The sequence below is a fragment of the Lonchura striata genome, chromosome 5 (assembly GCF_050655825.1).
Source record: "Lonchura striata isolate lonStrDom1 chromosome 5, ASM5065582v1, whole genome shotgun sequence".
Taxonomy (NCBI): domain Eukaryota; kingdom Metazoa; phylum Chordata; class Aves; order Passeriformes; family Estrildidae; genus Lonchura; species Lonchura striata.
The window spans coordinates 40,176,415-40,196,010 of NC_140707.1; the positions used below are offsets into that span (position 1 = coordinate 40,176,415).

Below are 19,596 nucleotides of genomic sequence, written 5' to 3' on the forward strand. Positions count from 1 at the left end.
TTTTGCAATTGAGCTATAGTTTAGGGAGAACTAAAAAAGAAATCAACATGGAGAGGAAGCACTGACTAAGGAACAGTTTCTGTTGGCTGAACTCTGGAGGAATTTTGGAACACAATGGAACACATTTTGTATGTTCAGAAACTCTTGTTTATGTGGATTGTCTAGTCTTTAATGGCATCTGGGTTGAAATTGGAGCCCTTCAGTGCCAGAGAGTGTGCCAACAATCTTACCTGTGTGCTTCCTCTTCACGCAAAATTCATCACTAAAGCTCATTCTCTCTGTCAAGGTTGAATTTGGTAGATATGTCTAAAAGCTGTTAGGAGGAGCAGCTGCACCATCGCTAGTTAATATTTTACAAGGTAAATTTTAAGCCAGTTTATACTAAGTTCTTTCTCCACCTGAATAAGAAGGATGTGAAGATTAGATTTCTTGCCTTGTTTACCTGCTATTTTCCTCTTAGGATGCTTATGGAGCTCCAGACTCATTCTGTGCTAAAATTTCTCCTGGTGACAGGGGAATTCTATTTGCTAAACAAATGCTGAATATGCAGTGCTCACAGGTTTGAGAGGGGACTTGGTTAAAGACATCTACATATCTTTATTAAGCCAAAGCTGGACAGGGAGGCATGAGAAACAGAATTTGCAATACATAGCCCAGTTTATCATAGCCTACCTGAGGATGGCTTCTCATTGCTGCAGTTGTTGCATCAAAGAAAGACTTGCTTTCAGCTGTGGGTGTTCTTCTGCTGGTAAAGACAAAAATGTAGTAGTTGAAATGCCATTTCAAACATGTTTTTTTGGTTTGGGCTTTTTTTGGTCTTACTGGGGTTTTTTAAAGAAGATGCAGGGAGATGTAAGGATGAGATACAAAGCTAGTTAGATGCAGCACATTCCAGATGGTAATTGGTGTCTTCACACATAGTTCTGCTCTGTGGACCTGAGACTGTGCTGTTGTTTAGTAGAGCAGCCACTACATCCAGGAGAGCAGAGGTGCTCTGGGAGGTGCTCTGTAATCTTTTCTCAGATCACACAGGTTCCCTTTAAACAATACAGTGTAAGCTTTGTTTTGCTGAGTCAAGCTCCAAGGGAATATAGTTTGTTAGGACTAGACATAGCCTGCATAGTTGTGAAAGAAGGCTGTCATTGGCAAAGAAGAGGAAGACACTGGCTCAGCCCAGTCCTTCTGGAAATCAGCCCTGAGACACCTACTGAGCAGCGCATTACAGGGGTGTTGCAGTGGGAGCTGATGGAGCTCTAATACAACTGCTTGTACCTGGGGGAGTGCAGCCCCACAAGTACTTGGCAAGCAAGAACCACCCACTCTGAAGAGCCAGTTCAGAGGGATGATAAGAAAATCATAATGCTTCTGGCTTCCAGGCAGACAGCAGCTCTGCCCTCCTTTTTGTGAGCTATTACTAGGTGATGGTTAGAAGAGAAAACACTGGGAACAAGGAAAAAAAAATGCAAAACTCTTCCAACACAAGATACCTGGAAAGAGATTCTCCACTCATGGAGACATCCAGCACTCTGGGGAGGCCAGTCTTCATAGTCTTCATAATGGAATATGCCCCACATCCCACATACCTATTAACACTAGGACATGAAAAAAAAATCAGTTCTAGGTCTGACTTCTTTATCCTTAGCCCATTGTTTGAGCATGGATCTTTACTGTTAAACATTGCCTTGTTATTTTAAGATTTTAGTCTGAAAGGATCCAAGTCTTTCTCTGGTAAGTTTGCACTCATCTCCTACCTCCTTACCGTTCAGCAAGGAATCCTCTGCATTGCAAAACCACTCTGGCAGTAAGAATCGTCCTGTGTTACAAAACCAAACTGCCAGTCCTATTTTATTCTTCTGTGCTTTATGCAGCTCCCTGCATCTAATCTCAGGACCTGGCTGTGAGGTAAACTAGTTGTCGCCCCCAGCCTAAGTACAAGCAAACTGAAGCAGAAAGAGCTGATGTGATTTGCCCCAGGCCATGTTGGCCTCCCTGATCTAGCTGGAGCTCTCACTCATGTCCTCCCTAATCCCCCTGCAGTCCTCTAATTAACCTCTCCTGGCTGCAGTGGAGGGATATCCCTGTGCCCCTGCTGTGGCAGCTTCCCTGACTCCTGATCTGCAGCTGGTGCTTCATGGCGGATGAAGCTTTTAAACCACCCGCCACCACTTCTGGGCATTGTCTCCAAACCCTGAAACACTTTTAAATGAGGGTCCTGAAGGTTTGATAATGCTGCACTGGGAAGCCAGGACAGGGGCAGGGTAAGAGGAAGGTGCATTAGCAGAAATGGGCAGGAGCTACAGCTAGAAATGTTAAATGAGTGAGTAAACATGGACTGAGTATTCTTATACCATCCTGGCTAGCTAGAATCACTTAGATCTCTATGTGACAGCATACAATAACACTTTCTTTTAGCACATTAAACTTACAGGGCCCAGTTCATCCCATTAGTTACCTTTCTAGGGCCAGCAGAGTTATTCCAGGAGTGAATACAGTCTAGATATATTAAACTTTTCATTATTATGTAAATCACATTGGCTTGGCAGAGCTTATGCTTTCAAAAGCTTGGTGGAAATTTCCTCCTGCCTGAGCAGTACCCAGGCAATGGGATGGGAGGGTCACATATCAGCTGATATTTTTAGACTGGGTGACAAATTTGTCAATACCCTGGTGCTGGACACTGTGTTCCTGTGTGTTTACAAAGCAGTGTCTGCTTAAGCAGCTCAGTGCAGCTGAGAGGAAGAGCAGCTGGCACAGAAGTACCTTGTCAGACAATAAATTAAACAGTTGGGAGTAAGAGATTTGGCTTTTTGTCTGTTGGATGCTACTAGGAATGTTTTGGTTTGTAGGAGGGTGATGTGATAATTTCATCTCTCTTAATCACCTCCAAAGTAAGCTGTGCTATTTTTGACAATTGTTTAATGATTTATAAGAGGCAGGAAAATAAATGAGGAAGGAAGCACAAAACACAGATGTGTAGGTAAAGCTGAAAGCCATTTTTCTTTCCCTCCTGAAAAAAGCCATATTATCCCTGCAGGTGAAGGTTTTGTTAAGTGCTGCATTGCGTGCAATTTCTTAGACCCTAGGAGGGGACCACTCTGTTCACAAGCTTTGCTACTTATACACCTGTCTCCTGTACATGCTGACAAGGCAGGCTTCATGTTTACCTCCCAGCAACAGCTATTTCTTCAGATTTCAAGGGAGAGGTGAGATCCCTGAGCAGGCACCATTTTCACTATAGAGGGACCACTACACAGCCATCCTGGGTGGACTTGGTCCACATCTGACATGAACCCTGATGGAAGAATGGTACTTTGATCTCATCAGAGAGTTTCAGCAGCCCTCATCCAGTCTAGGAGCCTCTGCACCATTTTCAGCTTCCACCTGAAGCTGTCAAGATGTCCTTGTGTCCCAGTTTGATCTTGAGGCTCCTGCTCCCCTTGCCTGCAGCTAGGTAGCTGGGGAGCTGACCATAGGGTGTAGCCAAATCTCCACTTGTCTGCAGAGGCTTCCAGAAAACTAAATTGCCCTGTTCTTTCTTAATCTGGGGCATGTCTGTGCAGAAGTCCTTGTCTGTCCAAACAAGGACTGTCTGAATCTGGGCTTTAGGTGGAGTAGATTGAAAACCTACAGAACTGGGGTGTTGTGGCACAGCAAAAGGGTGCTACTGTTTTATTTTTAATTATCAAACACTGCTGCTAATTTACTTCACCTGCATTGCTTTCCCAGACATTACCATGAATGGGGCAAGCATTAATAGCCCCAATGGAAGTGCTTAGCTATTGCTCTCCCCACTTAGACCAATGCTTGGCATGGGAAACAGTGTCCCTCTTGCCTGAGAGGGAAGCTTTCCTTTCTGCGATCGTCATCGCATCATACAGAGGTGCTCTGGGGCAGAATGGCATCCTAAGGTACATCCATCTTATCACCAGCTTCTCCTTATGACCTGGACTCTGCCAGTAAATTCATACCTAGCTCATAAAGATCTGCATGACCTGTCGTGACAGGGATTTTAGGTATGTTGTAACAGCTATACATCATGATGTTGGTTTTTCTGTTACCAGTTTCACCTACTGCTGCTCAGGAGAAAGTAAAGCCAGGGAGGATTTTCAGTAAACCAGAGTTGACCTGCCTGCTCTCAGAAAATGGTATGCAGGTAGGCAAGCTGAGAGCTTCAGGGCTTTATGCAACACTAGAACACCTGACATCTTAGGTTAGCTGTAGACATACGCCATATCCCTTTTCATGGTAGCTGCCACTCCAACTTACATCTCTTGGATGCTGTGAGTCCTAATATTTTCCAGGCAGAAGGCACTCTGTCTTGTAACAGATATTTTCTGTGATTCCTGCAATTTTTTAAAAAACTCTACAATCTGTTTGCAGAATCAGGTATTTAAATGCATTTTACTTATGGTTCCGGCAAAAAAAATTGTACAGAGATTCCTGAAGGCAATGATGTTTACACCCAGAGCTGCTGTCCTCTCTAAGTGCCTCTGATCAGACTGCACTCTGCTACTGCAGAGACTTCTTGCAGCTCCTGCTGTCTCTGGGAAGCTGCAGATCCCTCCCTGCAAAGACACTGTACCATAACATAGCGGCCACGTGATTCAGCCACAGCCTGCGACTCCCCAGTTGTACAGAAAAGTTGCTGTAAGCTATCAGGGGAGTTTCTGCAGTCTCCTGGAACCCACAGGGCCCTTCCCATGCATCCTGACACCAGTGCTATATAAACTGCCTGTACAGTACCTGCTGACCCAGTAATGCTGTCTGAGTCCTCTCCATGGCAATGCACTGCAGTGTCCTCAGGTACAGGGAGGCATCCTGCAAGCAGGCAAGGATGGCCAGGGAGTCGATGTATCAGATGTACAGAGAATAATTTTAGCATAAGTTTTTCCATGGGGAAATTGGAGGCACAAAATTACTCCCCAGAGGAAATGAAAGAATGTCTGAAGAAGAAAGAAATAACAAAATGAGTTATTTAAATAACCCTAAATCATAGGAGACACAGTTTATATGTCTCATGCAACAGATTTACATGGCCAAGTAGCTTCACACATTTTAGATACCCTCAGAGAATGAAGAATGGTGTAAAGTACTTAGGACCTCAGGTGAGAAAGGAATGATGTTTCCCAACAAAGGTCAGGGTTGGCCAGAGTGGAAAATTGTAGGAAAACTGTTCTAGACATCTCCAGCTATCTCATATCACTACAGCAAAAAAACATGTCCTGAATGAATGGTAGGAGTAAGGATGGAAAAAGATAAGCCTGGGATAAGCACATACACAACTTAAACAAATGTAAAAAATAATGAAAATAAGACTGGGACCCTACATGAAAGTCATGATGAATTGTGAATTTTTTTAGGTCTCCTTCCTTTTGAAGGCTCCTCCCTTAGAGCAGCAGAGAAATGCCTTCTGGAGCACCCCAGCCCAGTGGCTTCCTCTACCCCAGGCCTGCATGGGTGCTGCTGCAGGCACCTGTCAGGCATCACCCCACAGTGTGAGGAAGGAGCCTGAGCTAAACCACTTCCCTTTGGGCTCTAGGGCAGCAGCCAAGAGTGCCCAGGGTTCTCCTGTGAAGCAGAAAGTGATGAGGAGCACCTCTTTTAGTATTTGAATCTGGGCTGGCAGAGAAAAGATTTTACTGAGTGTTAATGCTAGGATCTGAAAGATGAGCTAAGAAGAGGTATGTATCTCAAGACCACAGGATAAAAAAACACTTTTCTACTAAAGACTTAATTCTGCTGTTTAGGGGTTTTTTGCCAGGGGTATGAGGGGGAGGGTGTTGGGGCTTTTTTTGGTTGGGTTTTTTGGGGGGTTGTTTCTTTGTTTAGGTTTTGGGGGGTTTTTTGGCGCTTTGTTGTTGGTTTTTTGGGGGTGTATATTGTTCGGTTTTGGGGTGGTTTTTTTTGTTTCATTTTCTTTTTTTTTTTTTCTTTTTTAAGTTGTTTGGATTTTTCTTCCTCAAAGACCAAATTTAATATCAAGCTACCAGGATTTGGTAGAGACCCACAGCATGCCCATAGTTCTGTTCTCATTAGGGAAGTGGATTGCTGGCTGACTGTGTTTTGCAAAGACCAGATCCATACCCACTTTTATTTGTAATCAACCATTTCGATTCAGCCAGCACACCCGGGATTGGTTCCTGCCTGCTAAGGTCAATTGCCCAAGGGCAAGCATATGGTGACAGCTAGCACATTCCTGTGCCCAACAGAGGAGGCACCACAGCCAGAGGTAATCTCAGGCTGGGGCTGTTTCCAAAGAGAGCAGGGATCTCGTGAAAGGGAAAAGCCAGATTAAAGGAGAATCATAATCCTTAACTATGCAGTGACAGCCTGGGAAGAGAGGTTTGCTCAAAAAAGCCAAGGGTCTTCTCTCAAGAATGATAGTGCCTCACTGCTGGCAAACTGGATGTGGGCTCATGTCTCCATCTTCTTCTCTGGCAGGGGCAAGAAACAGAATTACAGCAAAAAGCAGGGGACAGAAGTCTAGCTGTGGGGATGAAACCTTCTAGATGAGATCCTGTTCAAAGCGCTTCCTGATTTCACTTGCAGACAGCCCTGAATACCATGGGAAGAGTGGGCTTCAACCCTCAGTTTGTACAACCTGAACCCTGGTCATGCACCCATGCTCTGATGCATTTGCTGCACTTGCTTGAAATAAGGCAGGCTTGTGGGGCATTCCAGCATGCCAGCTGAATGCCTCACAGCCATATCCCAGCCACAGCTTTGAAGCAGTGGGAAAGGTTTTATCTCATTCTTTCCCAGTTCAAATCAGCAGGATTAGTTGTTTATTCAGGAGTCCCTTCCCCCATTGGCAGGGGAAAGTAATTATCAGCCTTCTTTTTATATATGCCAGCTAGCAGACAGGATCAGTACGCAGAGGGACTCCCTGATTTCTGACATGCCTAAGCCCTCAGACAACTGGGGGGTTTTTGCACCATATGGCTCTATCACTTGACAAAATAGTGCCCTAGATAGGCTGGTTGTTTTCCAGCCTGCCACCAAATTAACTTAGGAGGATGGGCACATACAGCCACAGTTTCTGCATTGTTGCCACCGTTTCTGAGGTCTCCAGACCTATTGCAAGCCACTGTATTTTTGTAGCCCCTCCTGCCCCCCTCCAGGACCAGCTACCAAAAGGATTAAACACAGCATGTTATCTACTGCAGTGGCTTAATCACTAAGCAAAGCACTCATCCCCTGACCACAGGGTCAAGGAATTATCTTCCTGACAGATAACACAGCCAGGGCTTGGAACAAAATGAGGAGCTGAACTGTCGTTGCAAGCCCACAGGCCACAATTTTATTGCTGTTTCTGGGGAAGTAGTGCTGCTAAGATGCTATGAAGTGCAGTGTGACTCTTCTCCTTGCCCCAAGATGTCTTTTGGCGACAGGAGAAGAGAAACACAGCAAAAATAGTTTTCATTTTTGGGTACATACATCCCCCTCTCTTAAACACCCCTTATTCCAAACTTGTCCCTCTGAGAGCAAGAGGTTTTGATGGCTAGATTTTTTGGCACCATGTACTAAAGAGACTGAAGAACTAACTGAGCACTAAGACTGGGCCAAAAGAGAAGTGACCTCGAGGGAAACATACATATCTAGAAATACAGTTTCAGAGGACACATTCTACACATCAGTTTCAGCAGAAGGTGGGAAATCCTATTCCCATGTAAGCTGGCCTGTAAGGGCAGAGCTGCAGGGCCTGCCAGCCCCACAGCTCATTGCACAGCAGTGGGCTGCGAGAGGGCAACTCACACCTCTGGGGGAAAAGTTCTTCATTGGAAACTTAAATATAGAGAGTCCAGGTCTGCTGCCACCATAGGAGAGTGAGGCAAACTCCTGACACAGAGAGCTACAAAGTGAGGTTCTTACTAGGCACTAGCACAGGGCATCAGGTCCCACAGCATTGCTGTGAGTGCCTCAGGACCCGCTGCACACAGCCAGGCTGGATAAGCCACGGTCTCCTGCCTGGTGGCTGCCGAGAGCGGTGCCTTTTCATAGAAGGGGAAGGTGTAAACTGAGATTACAGAAACAGGCTGAGTGGATGAAGCCCTCTACCCAAAGCTGGGTAATACAAATAGCTTGCAGCTCTCCAGGTGACTTCCTCATGGCCACATACATGACAGGAATTCCAGAGAAGGAATCCTCATCTCTACAAGAGTCTAGGTCCTAAAGACTCTGGTTGAAATTACAGGTGTACTAATGTTCCTTCTTCCTTGTTGTGTCTTTCAAAAGCAGCTAAGCAGTCAAATGACATCTTCTCACTTCCCTCAGCACATCTTGCCTCTTGCAGTCCAGCTGCTCCCTAAAGACCCTGGTTGTTACCTTGTCTGTGAAACATTCACACCCTGCCAAGTCTGTGTGCCTTACCTGTGAACAGCAAGGGCCACACTGCAGCCAGGGGCACTGCTCCTCTCCATTTTCCCACCAGGAGATGCTTCTTGCAGCACTGGTGTGGAATGTGAGAGAAGCAGCTCCCACCTTAAAACAAGATTAACACATTTTAGCAAATTTCACTGTTCTTCAGGTATAAATCAAAAATAAAAATGTTTTTTATTACTTTAGCTCAGAACATGAAGGGTCTGATTGTCTCTGAGGTATCTGTCTCTGTTAAGCTTGGTGGATCCTCCAAAGAGCTCACTGAGGTTATGTGCATGCTGTTCATCCTCCTGGGACAGGGCACAGATATCAGAACCCTTTCCATACACCCACCTCCAACCTAACAGCTGAGGCACAGCCAAGACACAGGCAGGACTGGCAGGCAAAATAAATAACCTGCCTGCCGTGCAAGGGGCAGGATGAGCTAGCTGCAAATAAAGGTCCTTTTCCCCATCTCTTATCTCAGGCAAAGGAGACAGCAACCCACAGTGCTCTGTGGAAAACAGAGCACTAATAAAGCTTTTTTTAGATTTTCCACTCAGCTGCTGCTCCTTGGCTCCTATCACTTTCCCACCTGCATTTCTCTGTGCTTTTGGGAACATTATGTATATTCTATGTTGTTCTTAATTGTTCTAGGAAAAAAATATCCTTCCATTAAGTGACTCTCAAGAGCAGAGAGAGGGGGACATACATCTACCTTGCAGTCTGCCAACAGCCCTCTCCCTCAGTGTCTCTCCTATGGCCACTGTCCCTGCAGCTCAGGGATCTGCAGAAAGCACAATCCAAGCCTCAATACCACTTTGTCCAACAGAAAGCTGCACCAGAAAAACCTGGTCATAAGAAATAGCACATCTCTCTTCTAGAACATGTGAAGGAAGGGACCCCTTTTAACCACATGAAAATCAAGCTCTAAAATGACTGCTCTAGCTGCCTTGTGTGTGCTTCTCTCTGCAGGGATGTGGCTGTGAAATGCAGCTGGGTGTGCAACCCAGAGCTTGTTCTGAGCAAGCACCAAGTACAAGGTGCTCCCTAGAAAGGGAAATGGCTGCACAGGTTCACCAGGTCAGCTGGGGAATGGCATAAGTTGCTTTCTCCTCCCATGGAGCTCCAGCCTGGCACCTCTACTTACCAGTTTTTCTATTTCATTAAGTTTTACCTCCTCCCTACAAGTAGAGTTTAATTACGACTTCTCTACATTTCTACCATGCTCCAGATGACAGCATGGCCACCAAAACCAGGACCATCTCTTCCAGAGGATACACCAACCTTCAGCCTCCAAAGGTTACAGCACCTAGCCTGGATAACCCTCTTCCCCCAAAAATGGTCCATATATGTTTAGATACAAATAGTTCTTGGAAAATGTATCTAATTATATATAGCCTTTCCAGTAGTAAGTCTAAGGGCCTGGGACAGCAACTGCTTTCCCTCCTTCTCCTTATTGGTGGCACGATATCCTGTTTGCTGTGTGAGATTGGCTCCCTCCCACCAAGCACCCTGGTTCCTCTCCTTCCCCTTGCTCAGGCACTGCCAGCTGGGTTTGCCAGGTTTCCCTTGGAACTCCTCTGCCTTCCAGCTCTCAGGGCACAGCCAAGCCTGCTAGCCGCTGCTCCTGAATACCTCCTGGAGGGTCTGGGCTGGGTGTGTGCAGGAATGTGCTGGTCCAGGCAGCAGTTAATGCAGGTGGGGGAATCTCCATAGTATGCCAGAGACAACATGCTGCAGATCCTGCTCCCAGGCCTTTTTTGCCATAGATTAAGAATGGCACTAAAATTCACCCTGTGATAAGTAGGTGAAACATACTTATCTTGGCAAGCAGAAGAGATTAGAGGCTGTTTTCAATAAATCTCTGAAGATTAAGGAGAAAGGAGATTCCATAAAGTGAAATCTGATTTGTCTTTGGCACAGCTGTCTATCTAGAGATGAGTACACACATCTCACTTCTGTACAATTCACATTTCTCCACACACAGCCTCCAGAAAGTGAGCTGAAGTCATGGCTTTACTACTGTAACTAGCACTCATAACATGGCAGGCTGTGGTATCAGGGCTTTGGGGATGACAAATACTCACCCATTTCTCCTTAGAAAGGAGACAGGATTCAGTTCATGTTACCTTGGGAACTCACACCCTGCCATGGCAAACATCAGATGGACAGGCAGAGAAAAAGCTGAATATAGTCCTGTCTGTCCTACTGTCTTCTGACCTTACACAGCACAGCCTCCTTCTTCCATAATTGATGTCTCCTGCTGCAGAGGCAGCCACAGCTTCTGATTCTCTGGCTATCCCATTACAGCAGTAGTAAGTGCAAGCCCATTATTCTGCAAAACAATTCAAATTAATTCAGAGCCTTAAACCAAGAAGTCATTCTTTATAACACCACCTCTCCCTTACTGCACTGCAGCTACAAGAAGTCAGCAGCTCCATCCCTCCATTTTCCCCATGAGCCCGTTGTCTGAGACACACACACCATCTCCTTCAAGGAAACAGTCTCTTGGTTTTTTTCAGTGACATTCAGAGATACTTAAAACATCCCTGGTGCATGCAAGAGGGATGTCTTTCCATGGCTCTTAGGATATAGCTGCAGTCTGTTAAATCATGCAGATAGGAAAATGTGGAGGAAATTTCTAGGACACCACCTGTCTGACCTGACTTATTTACATGATGCTAGAGCAAGGAAATGCACTAGTTTTATAGGCCTTGTGATTTGAGGCTGCTTTTCCAGGGAAAAGCAGCAGCAAGGAAAAGGGCACATCTGTGTGCTTAGCTTCAGAAACCACGTTATCCCCGAGCCTCCTGGCCCAGCCCCTGCTCTGGGACAGGCTGCCTGCCCCCTTCCCCAGCATGGGAGCTGCGTGCCCAGCCCTGATCACAGAGGGCTGTCCCTCTGAGCCTCATCCAGGGCAGCTGGGAGGGTGCTGAAGTCCAGGCAGACTTTAGCAGGGTGCTGAAAGACTTGGAAAAGCTGAAGGCACAGCTGACCCGGCAGCTGAGGAGTGGAGGCACAGCCACGTCTCTAATGCAGGATTAATAGGCTGCTGTCCTTGCCAGGGCTGCTTACCCACATGCAGCCTTCTCTGTGGGTCTGGCAGTGCAGCTACAGCAGAGACACAGCCTCCAGGGCCACCCTCAGTTACAAAGCACACCAAGCTTCACCTGAAGGTGAAACTCTCTGGTCTGCTCTCTGCCTCTGAGGAAAAACCAGAAATTACTTTTTGGACAAATTATTTTCAGGGAAAACAATAAAAATAAAAATAAAAATAAAAATAAAAATAAAAATAAAAATAAAAATAAAAATAAAAATAAAAATAAAAATAAATGATTATGAAATATTTTTTTGAATAGATGAAAAACTTGTCAGAGTGAAGGTCCAGTGGAGGGGACAGGTTCCTCTGCCTGCCCCTTGCCCATGTGAAACACACTGGGCCAGGACCTGGCACAAAGACTCCAAAATGGCTCATGCTGCATGTCCGAGGTGAGGGGACACCCAGCACCACCCTGCCCAGCTCTGTACCCACATGTGGCCCCCTGGGCTGTGAAGCAGGGAGGGAAGGTTAAAAGAGCCCAGGGTGTTCACTGCCCATCGCTGTACATTTTCTACATGAAATGCTCAAGTCGGAAAGACTTTGGATCAGGATGAATAATATTTCTAGACAGGAAGCCAGTGTTATGAAAAAAGCATGAGCAGCTATGAGGGTGTGTCTCACCTCCTTTGCACTCCAAAGACAGCACCCCCCCCCCGCATCTCCACTGTTGCAGAACTGTCCTCCCACTGTTCCTGGGTGCTGCAAACCCCACCAGGGTGAGGCTAATTTCCACCTTGGGGAAACAGCCCCAGTTAAGCAAAGCAGAATAAAGAGAAAGCTGAGGGAGCAGCCTGGAGGGGAAGGTGAGGAACAGCCAGCTTGCAATCCAGTTCAAAGCTAGGGAGACCTGGATAGACAGAGCAGGGTGTATACTCACTTACTGTGTAAAGCAATAATTGTTTGCTAGCTCTATGATCCTCTTCAAGCACAGACAAGATGGAAACTCTGGCTATGGGCAGTGCACCAGAACCAATCCCAGAAGCATTTTTCAGGTCTGTTCCCTCCTGTCTTAAGGATATTTAATTCCTTTGCAGAGTTCTACCCACAACAGCTATTCTTTGCTTCCCTGGTAGGACAGATCTTTCTTTCCTATTTACCCAGAAAGCAACAGTTCTTTCTTGCCCTTCTGTCTTTCCCTGGTCTGGGAATGAAGCAGAGCCCACACACAGCTTCCCTGACAGCCAGGCTGCACTTAGGAGCTGAACCAGGTGCTCAGAGCAGAGCATGGGGGCCAGGATCAGGAGATGCTCTTCTCCCTTCAGGAAGGGACTAGAACAGCTCCCACCCCTGTTCCCAGTAGCCTTTCCTAAGGCTGGCTCACTAAATTGCTTCCTTCCATTCTGCTGCTGAAATCTTGGTGGCAAGGTCTGCCTCAGCATGCTGGAATCCAACAGGCAGGATGGCAGGAGCAGCTCAAGCTGTGGGCATGGGGCTCTCTGCTCTGGGTGGCAGCAGAGCTGCACACTGAGCTCATGCCCACTTGCAAGGGGAAGCCAAAGGCTCCCATGATGTGGAGATGCTGTGAGTGTTTCAAGAGAGGTATCATGCACATCCTTTGGGGCATCCAGGTTTGAGGGTGCTCTCTGGATCCACAATCACCACCACTGTTTCTGAGCAAGGCTACAACTCAGCAGCAGCTGGTCACAGCTGGAGGGATTTTCTGTGTAGCTAGCAGCCATCAAAACTAATCCCATGCCAGCACCAGGAGCCAGCCACGTGCTAAAATGGACTAAGTGTGCACATTTTCTTCTAGTTCCTTCCGCATCGACCAGGGCAAGGAACTAAAACATTTCCTTCACCAAACAAATTCATTTTCCCTTACTGCAAGGCTTCAAGCTCCAAATACAGTGTATCCCACTACTCCCCCTTATCCAAGCTTGGTATCTGTGATAAGCACAATTATTTTACCCATCTGTGATACCTTTGAATGGCTGAGAATTTTCTGTCCTCATTTTGGAGCCCACGTTCCCCCTACACAGGCAGGAAATATAGCTCTGCCTGCACATTCTTTCTCTTAATCTAAAATAAGTTCCACATTAAACCACACTTGATCTGTATTTGTGTAAGGGAGGAAACCACTACAAGAGAAATTTAGGAGAAGAAGCAGAAAGAAAAGCAGCCTTCACTGCCATTCCCCACATCCCTTCATGGGTTGCAGCATCTCTTTGAAGTACCACACACTTGATCAAAGAGGGATCTAGAGGGCTGCTGCTCCAGGCCTGAGGAGTTTCTGAACATTCAAACTCCTCAAGAATTACAGGAATTTCCAATATCTTCCAGCACATGTTTAGATACTCAAAACCTTTCCAGCTCCCCTGAGCTGCCTACAACAAGCTTGTGGTGTGCCTTTGGCAGAATCAGGAAAGGAAAGGAGAAATTTAAATGGTGGCTACTCCCAAGCAAGTTACAATCCAATCAATCTCTGGCAATTTTTGCATTGAAAGCCTGCTCCTCTACTTTGCTACAAAAGCCACAGTACTCTCACCTTCTTGCTATGTCATTTTTGTTGCTGGTAAGATTAGTGCACAGCATAAAGCACAACCCATCTCTGCCACCCAGGGACCTTGAATGCTCTGTGAGCTGTCCCAAAGACGGAGTTCTGCCAAACATGCTATCTCCCTGGTCATGGCTGTGCTTCCAGCAGTGACTGACACAAGCCTCCAGCCTTACTCCATCAAGGCTGAGAGACAGAACCTCTTTTGAACAGAGCCTAATTCCATTGCGGGGAATCAGTTTGCTCACACCCACCACAAACAGCTTGTTTCCAAACCCCCTTATTATCTTGGAGATGTCAAAAATATTAATTTCCGTTTTGCAGAACTTAGGTACAAAAACCCACAACAAAAAACAGAACCTATTTTCCTCATGTCAGAGAGGCAGGGGCTGTACCTCCTGTGGGCAGCCACTGATGTGTGGAGGAACAGGGTGCTCTCTCCTACCCCAGAATTAATGATGAAGAAACCAACAAGAGCAGCTCTAGGATAGGACATATCCTGCCACTCTTGGGTGGTTTCCACAGAGAGCTCTAAGGCAGGGGTGCATTCAATAAGAAATCAAGGGTAAGCAGAGTTCACTTAGTAATTTAAGCAATGCAAGGTTTGCACTTTTCAGGATACTGCAAAATAAGAGCACATGACCCTGCTGAGTTATTTATTGCAACACCTCTGAGTTAGCAAAAGGTGCCTTTGTTAACCCCACAAAATGGCCTTTATAATTTCTCTTCCTTTGAAGTGCCAGATCTGCCAATACTAGAATAAAACCCAAAATCTGTACGATCTGTATGTTGGTTCAAGCACTACAGTGTATCCTGCAAAGAGCAGGAAGGTCTCACAGTCCTGAGTACTCAGTTGGATCTTTCTGCATTTTGGCTGTGGAGATAAGCTTGCAGTAAAAAGTGCTACTCAATATATAGAAAGGGATGTTGTCTCAGTACACAGAAACACACTGCACCGGTTTGTTTAACAGGTCACCTCAGACCCAGCTCTCAGGTGACTCACTACAACAATTCCTCTTGCTTGGTCATTTCACCCATTCAAATCCATGCTCGGACTAGGTGGGTAAAAAATTGTACACAGGCTAGGCAAAAAACTGCATAGTTGTCCTTGTGCATGAGGAAGAAAATGCCAGAATTAATGCATCCTTCAAAGACACACCAGCACCAAGGAGCACTGAGTGTCCAGGCAAGCCCATGCCTTGGGCAAGACCTTCAGAGCATGGGCCACTTTCCTGAGAGCAAACCTCTCCTTGCTGGGTACAACATGAGCCAGCTTCTAACAACCACAAAAAGTGACTGCATTAAAACAATTCTAAACAGACTATTCCTATGGAAATCTAGCATCTTATTTCCATAGAGATACACTAATATTACACTAAGTCCCAAGCAGAAAGCCTGCCTACTATCTGGAGCTAAAAAGAAGCCATACTTTGTAGCTGAAAACTGCTACCAGCTTATGTCACTTGTGTGCCAGGCACAGCAATGCACAACACGCACCAGCAACCATTTATCCTTCATTATCTACTTCTGGCCCCAAGGGCAATTTCCATTTCTTATCCACTTTTCTGCTTTAGAAGCAGCACAGACTGGGGGCAGCAGGGTTAGGGCTGCCTTTCTTTCTCTGACATTAACTTCTGTGCAAGAGCAAAGCCTTGGGGTGGTGGGCACTCCAGCAGGAACCACTCTGCTTCACTAGGGATTGAAACATTTTACAAGGAGGATGATGTTAAGCCTTAAATTAGTTAATTGAACCTTTTACAGTGTCCATCCTTCACACTGTGAAAAGTAGCCAAGACAATGCAGAGGAAATCAGCATGCTTCACGTTTGGAAGTGTCTCTGGACAGGAGCAACAGGAAGCATCTTCAGAGAGAAAAGAAGTTACTAGGTGTTACCCAGAATGCGAAGATGATGAAGAATGGTCACAGGCTTTTCAGAGCCAGTCGAGGTGTTCTGCAACTCCTGAAGTGAAATCTTAAAGGTGCAAACCATCCTGTATTTTCTTCTATCCTCAGGCCCAAGAGAACAAGTTAGAGAACTCTTCTCATTGGAGGAAGTTATTACCTCATTCCCAGTTTTCCCAGCAGAAGAAAGCAATCTAGGATTACTAATGGAGGTATTTGAATAGAGGCGAGCTTCCTAAGCCATCTTCCTGTTACTGCATTGCGTTAAAAATACACAGAGAACATTGAAATCAGTAATTTCTGTGTCCTTTGAAAGGAGACAGTCACTTAATTTAGATGCTGTGGTGCACAGATGCAGCTCCTTGCTGGCTTTGCCAGGGAGATTACAGGGTAGTAGATTGCTGTGCAGCAGGGAATGACTGATGGAAAGCACCTCCTCACAGGTGGCTCAGGGCACATCTTGCTGGTTACACAGAGTTGTTCACTGACTTCAGCTAAGCAAGCGGGAGCTTTCTACTTCAGATGTGATACATTCTGCTTTAACTTTTTGCACAATTTAAAAGTGGAAGTGGGTAGCGAGGGTGAAAACTTTTTACATACACTCAATTCTTCTGAGAGGTGATGTAAAGCACGTAACACAACTCAGTGAAGCAGAGGAAGTGCACTGGCAGTAAATGAGTGTCACAATGATTTGTTTGAAATCCTGCAAAGACAATTTAACATCATTTTGGTGACAGTGTATCAAGAACACACAGGAATTCATTCTAGTGTCAGCATAAATTTTATTTACTTATTGCTGTCAATATGCACAGTAAAGGAAGACCTGATGTAGCTACCTCCTGCATACAATATTTCTGAAGAGTCACATATTGTGGCTTTGATGGTAATAGAACAAAAATGCTGTATTCACAGGCCACAGTTTTCCTAACTGCCTGAATTACAGATGCATTCCCTAGCTATCCTGTATTCTGTCCCTTGCAGCATCACCTAATATATATAGATCTTGTAACTGGAAAATAGCCAGAGATTATCTGGGAACAGCATAAAGGAAAAAAAAAACATTTCTGTATTGCTTTATCAGAGCCCTTCAGCCTTGTAGGAGCAAGAATTAATTTGTGACTTTCTAGCATGTAAACACAAGCAGATAAACCACAGAAGGATCAAGTATGCTAAGGAAGAATGGGAACAATCTTCTCCTACCATATCACCTATTATCACAAAAACATCCTCCTTCAGAACTGGATCCTCTGATTGGATGAAACCTCCCAACGCCTGGCAGAAGGATACTAGCCAGTAACTGACTAACATGGGAAGTACAGGCTGTGCTTTCAAAGCTTTTCCTCTGGTCACACTAGAGTGATTCCATTCAGGAGCACCATACTGTCACAGGATGCTCCTCCACCCAGCATTAACTCCTCTCCGCTGGCTGGTAAGCCAAGGCTTGCTTTCTAGCCTCATCCTTGACTTATCCCTAGGAGGAACACTAAATTGGTAGGGAATTATGTAGGTGGCCAGATGCCAAAGGGTGTGAGTGGACCCTGTCACAGTCTGACTGGGACAATGACAAGCAAATACCTGTGTGTCACTGGACATACATAATACCCAGGGGTCCTGATGCCATGAAAGGTACAGTAAATCTGCACTTTACCCTAACCCCTAACTGTACTTCTGCTGCTTACTTTATTCACCTTTATATTGTCAATTTATTTATTTCCCTATTAATATGCAGGAGAAAACAGGGCAACACTCCAAGCGTGCTTATCCTGTGCTCTGTAAGCACCAGGCAGTGCTGCTTCTACAGCATGGGTAATTATTAACCAACTGCTAAAATAGATGGGGAAGGCTGCAAGGCGTTCAGGGGTTCCACAACAAAGTGACTCCTCTCCTGTACTCCTCTCCCACAACCCTTACAGCTTACCTGAAGTGGCAGTGGGTTTTGTTGATGGACAGTCCTCACCCTCCTGCCCTCCAACTTGTTTTACAGAGGTGTTGAGGAAGCCATCAAAAATGAGTCAAAGGCTTCTTCACACTGAGGAACAGATGGCCAATAGCTAACATCTTCCCTAGTTCTGACAGCTAGATGTCCCAGTGCAAAAAATGTGCAAAGGTGGCCCCAGAATGTTCTGTCCACCATCAACACAACAGAACTCTCCCTCCAGCTTGCATTGATGACATTGATCTGTACATGATCCTCCTTGGACCCAAATCCACAGCATCCTCCAGCTGTCTTCGCCTTGTGTTGTTGCTGTTTGCTTGAAATGATGTAGCATCAAGACAAAAAGTTTGGCCCTGTGTTTGATACTTTTGGCTATGCTTGGGAGGCTGGGACTGCTGCAGTCTTCAGGAAAAGTGCCCCACCGAAGTGCTGATTGACTGAGGGTGTGCAGTGAGCTAACTCCTAGGGGGAATCAAGCAGAACAGGGTGAGCTGTGCTCAGCTGAGGAGATTACACAAGCTGGAACATAGGCTGCTAAAGGTTTCCTCAGAAGCACTTGTGTTTGGCAGACAGACTAGACAGGGAAAGAAAGAGAGGCACTTCCTAAGCAACGGTCTCTGGTTCACTTTAACACTGACTGTGGCATCTTGGCAAAACATGGCTTAATGCAAGCAGCTGAAGCAAACAGGTCTGGAGTGATCAGCAGACAATGTCTGCCAGGCTGCAGGGAGCACTCAAACTAAAGCAAAGCCAATAACTGAAGAGATTGCCTACACACACCTCTCCCCCACCTTCCCCACCCAAATGCCAATCTCCCTTCTGAGCCTAGTGCCCAAGGCTGTAACTTTTGCAGAGCTGAATGGCAGGTTGAGCTCAGAAGCCCCCTCCCAAGAAGAGTCACTTTTTGTCCCCTGAAGCAGAATCCTTTTGTGACCTCATTATTTGATAGATAGTTTTCCTAAAGCGCTGGTCCCGGCTCAGTCTTTTGGCTGCTTCTTTCAGCTCTTCAATGTTTTCAGCTTCTGCATGTGAGAAGATGAAGGACTGTGACTGTTTCACTGGAACAAGAACAGCACAGAAAGGTAAGCACTCTGCATCAGGAACACAAATTAAAGATAAAGCTTCACTAGAGTTCACAAGCCACATGACCAACATGACTGAGCCTAACTCAGCCTGTGATTAGGCATTCTGATGAAGTAATATTTTAGTATGTTTTTTTAGGGGCCATCACAGGACCATCACAGAAGTTTAGCTTTCAACATGTATAAAGAAATGGGCAACAAGTATACAGGATCATTGCCTGCTCTCTGGGAAAGGAAGCTCCAAGTAGCATTGTGGCTGCATTCTACTGCTAAGGAACAGGAAATACAAACATTTGCAGAGACTTTACTGCTCTGCCAGTCCCATGGGCACATATCTTCTCCTGCAGGATATAAAGCAGAAGGCTGCCTGATACCTACTGTCATTCCAGGAAGTGCTGGTTCTCCGGCAGCGGAAGCGGCAGCTCTTTATGCGGCGGGTGGCAGCCTTGTGGATGTACACGGAGTTCTTCATGATCACAGGCATCTTGGCCTCCAGCTCAGCATTGCGGATGCACTCTTCAAAGAACTCTGGGAAGAGAACACCACTGTTATAGTGATGGGACACACACTCCAAGCAATGAACCAGTCACAAGGGACTGCACTCGTTGATGGGCTGAGCCAGGTAATGATCATCTTCATGAACAACAATCCATAAAGCTCTGCAATATCATCAGAAAAAACGTTTTCAAAGTGACAAAGACCTCCAGTTCCTAATAAATGC

General features: G+C 45.8%; 1 protein-coding gene across 5 annotated transcripts in view; it reads right to left on the minus strand.

Annotated features, from left to right (window-relative positions):
• Positions 1-16,619: 16,619 nt before the first annotated feature.
• The window catches only part of PLEKHD1 (pleckstrin homology and coiled-coil domain containing D1), a 32,049-nt gene continuing 29,072 nt past the window's right edge, over positions 16,620-19,596 (minus strand). For 4 of the 5 annotated variants that reach the window (XM_085582010.1, XM_077784105.2, XM_077784106.2 and 1 more), the window contains 2 exons: positions 19,254-19,403; positions 16,620-18,851 (listed from right to left, as the gene is read on the minus strand). In XM_085582010.1, the coding sequence (XP_085438136.1) occupies positions 18,691-18,851; positions 19,254-19,403 (311 nt within the window). In that variant the 3' untranslated portion in view covers positions 16,620-18,690. The remainder of the gene's footprint in view (positions 18,852-19,253; positions 19,404-19,596) is intronic. The other variant, XR_014956023.1, reaches the window with a different exon arrangement.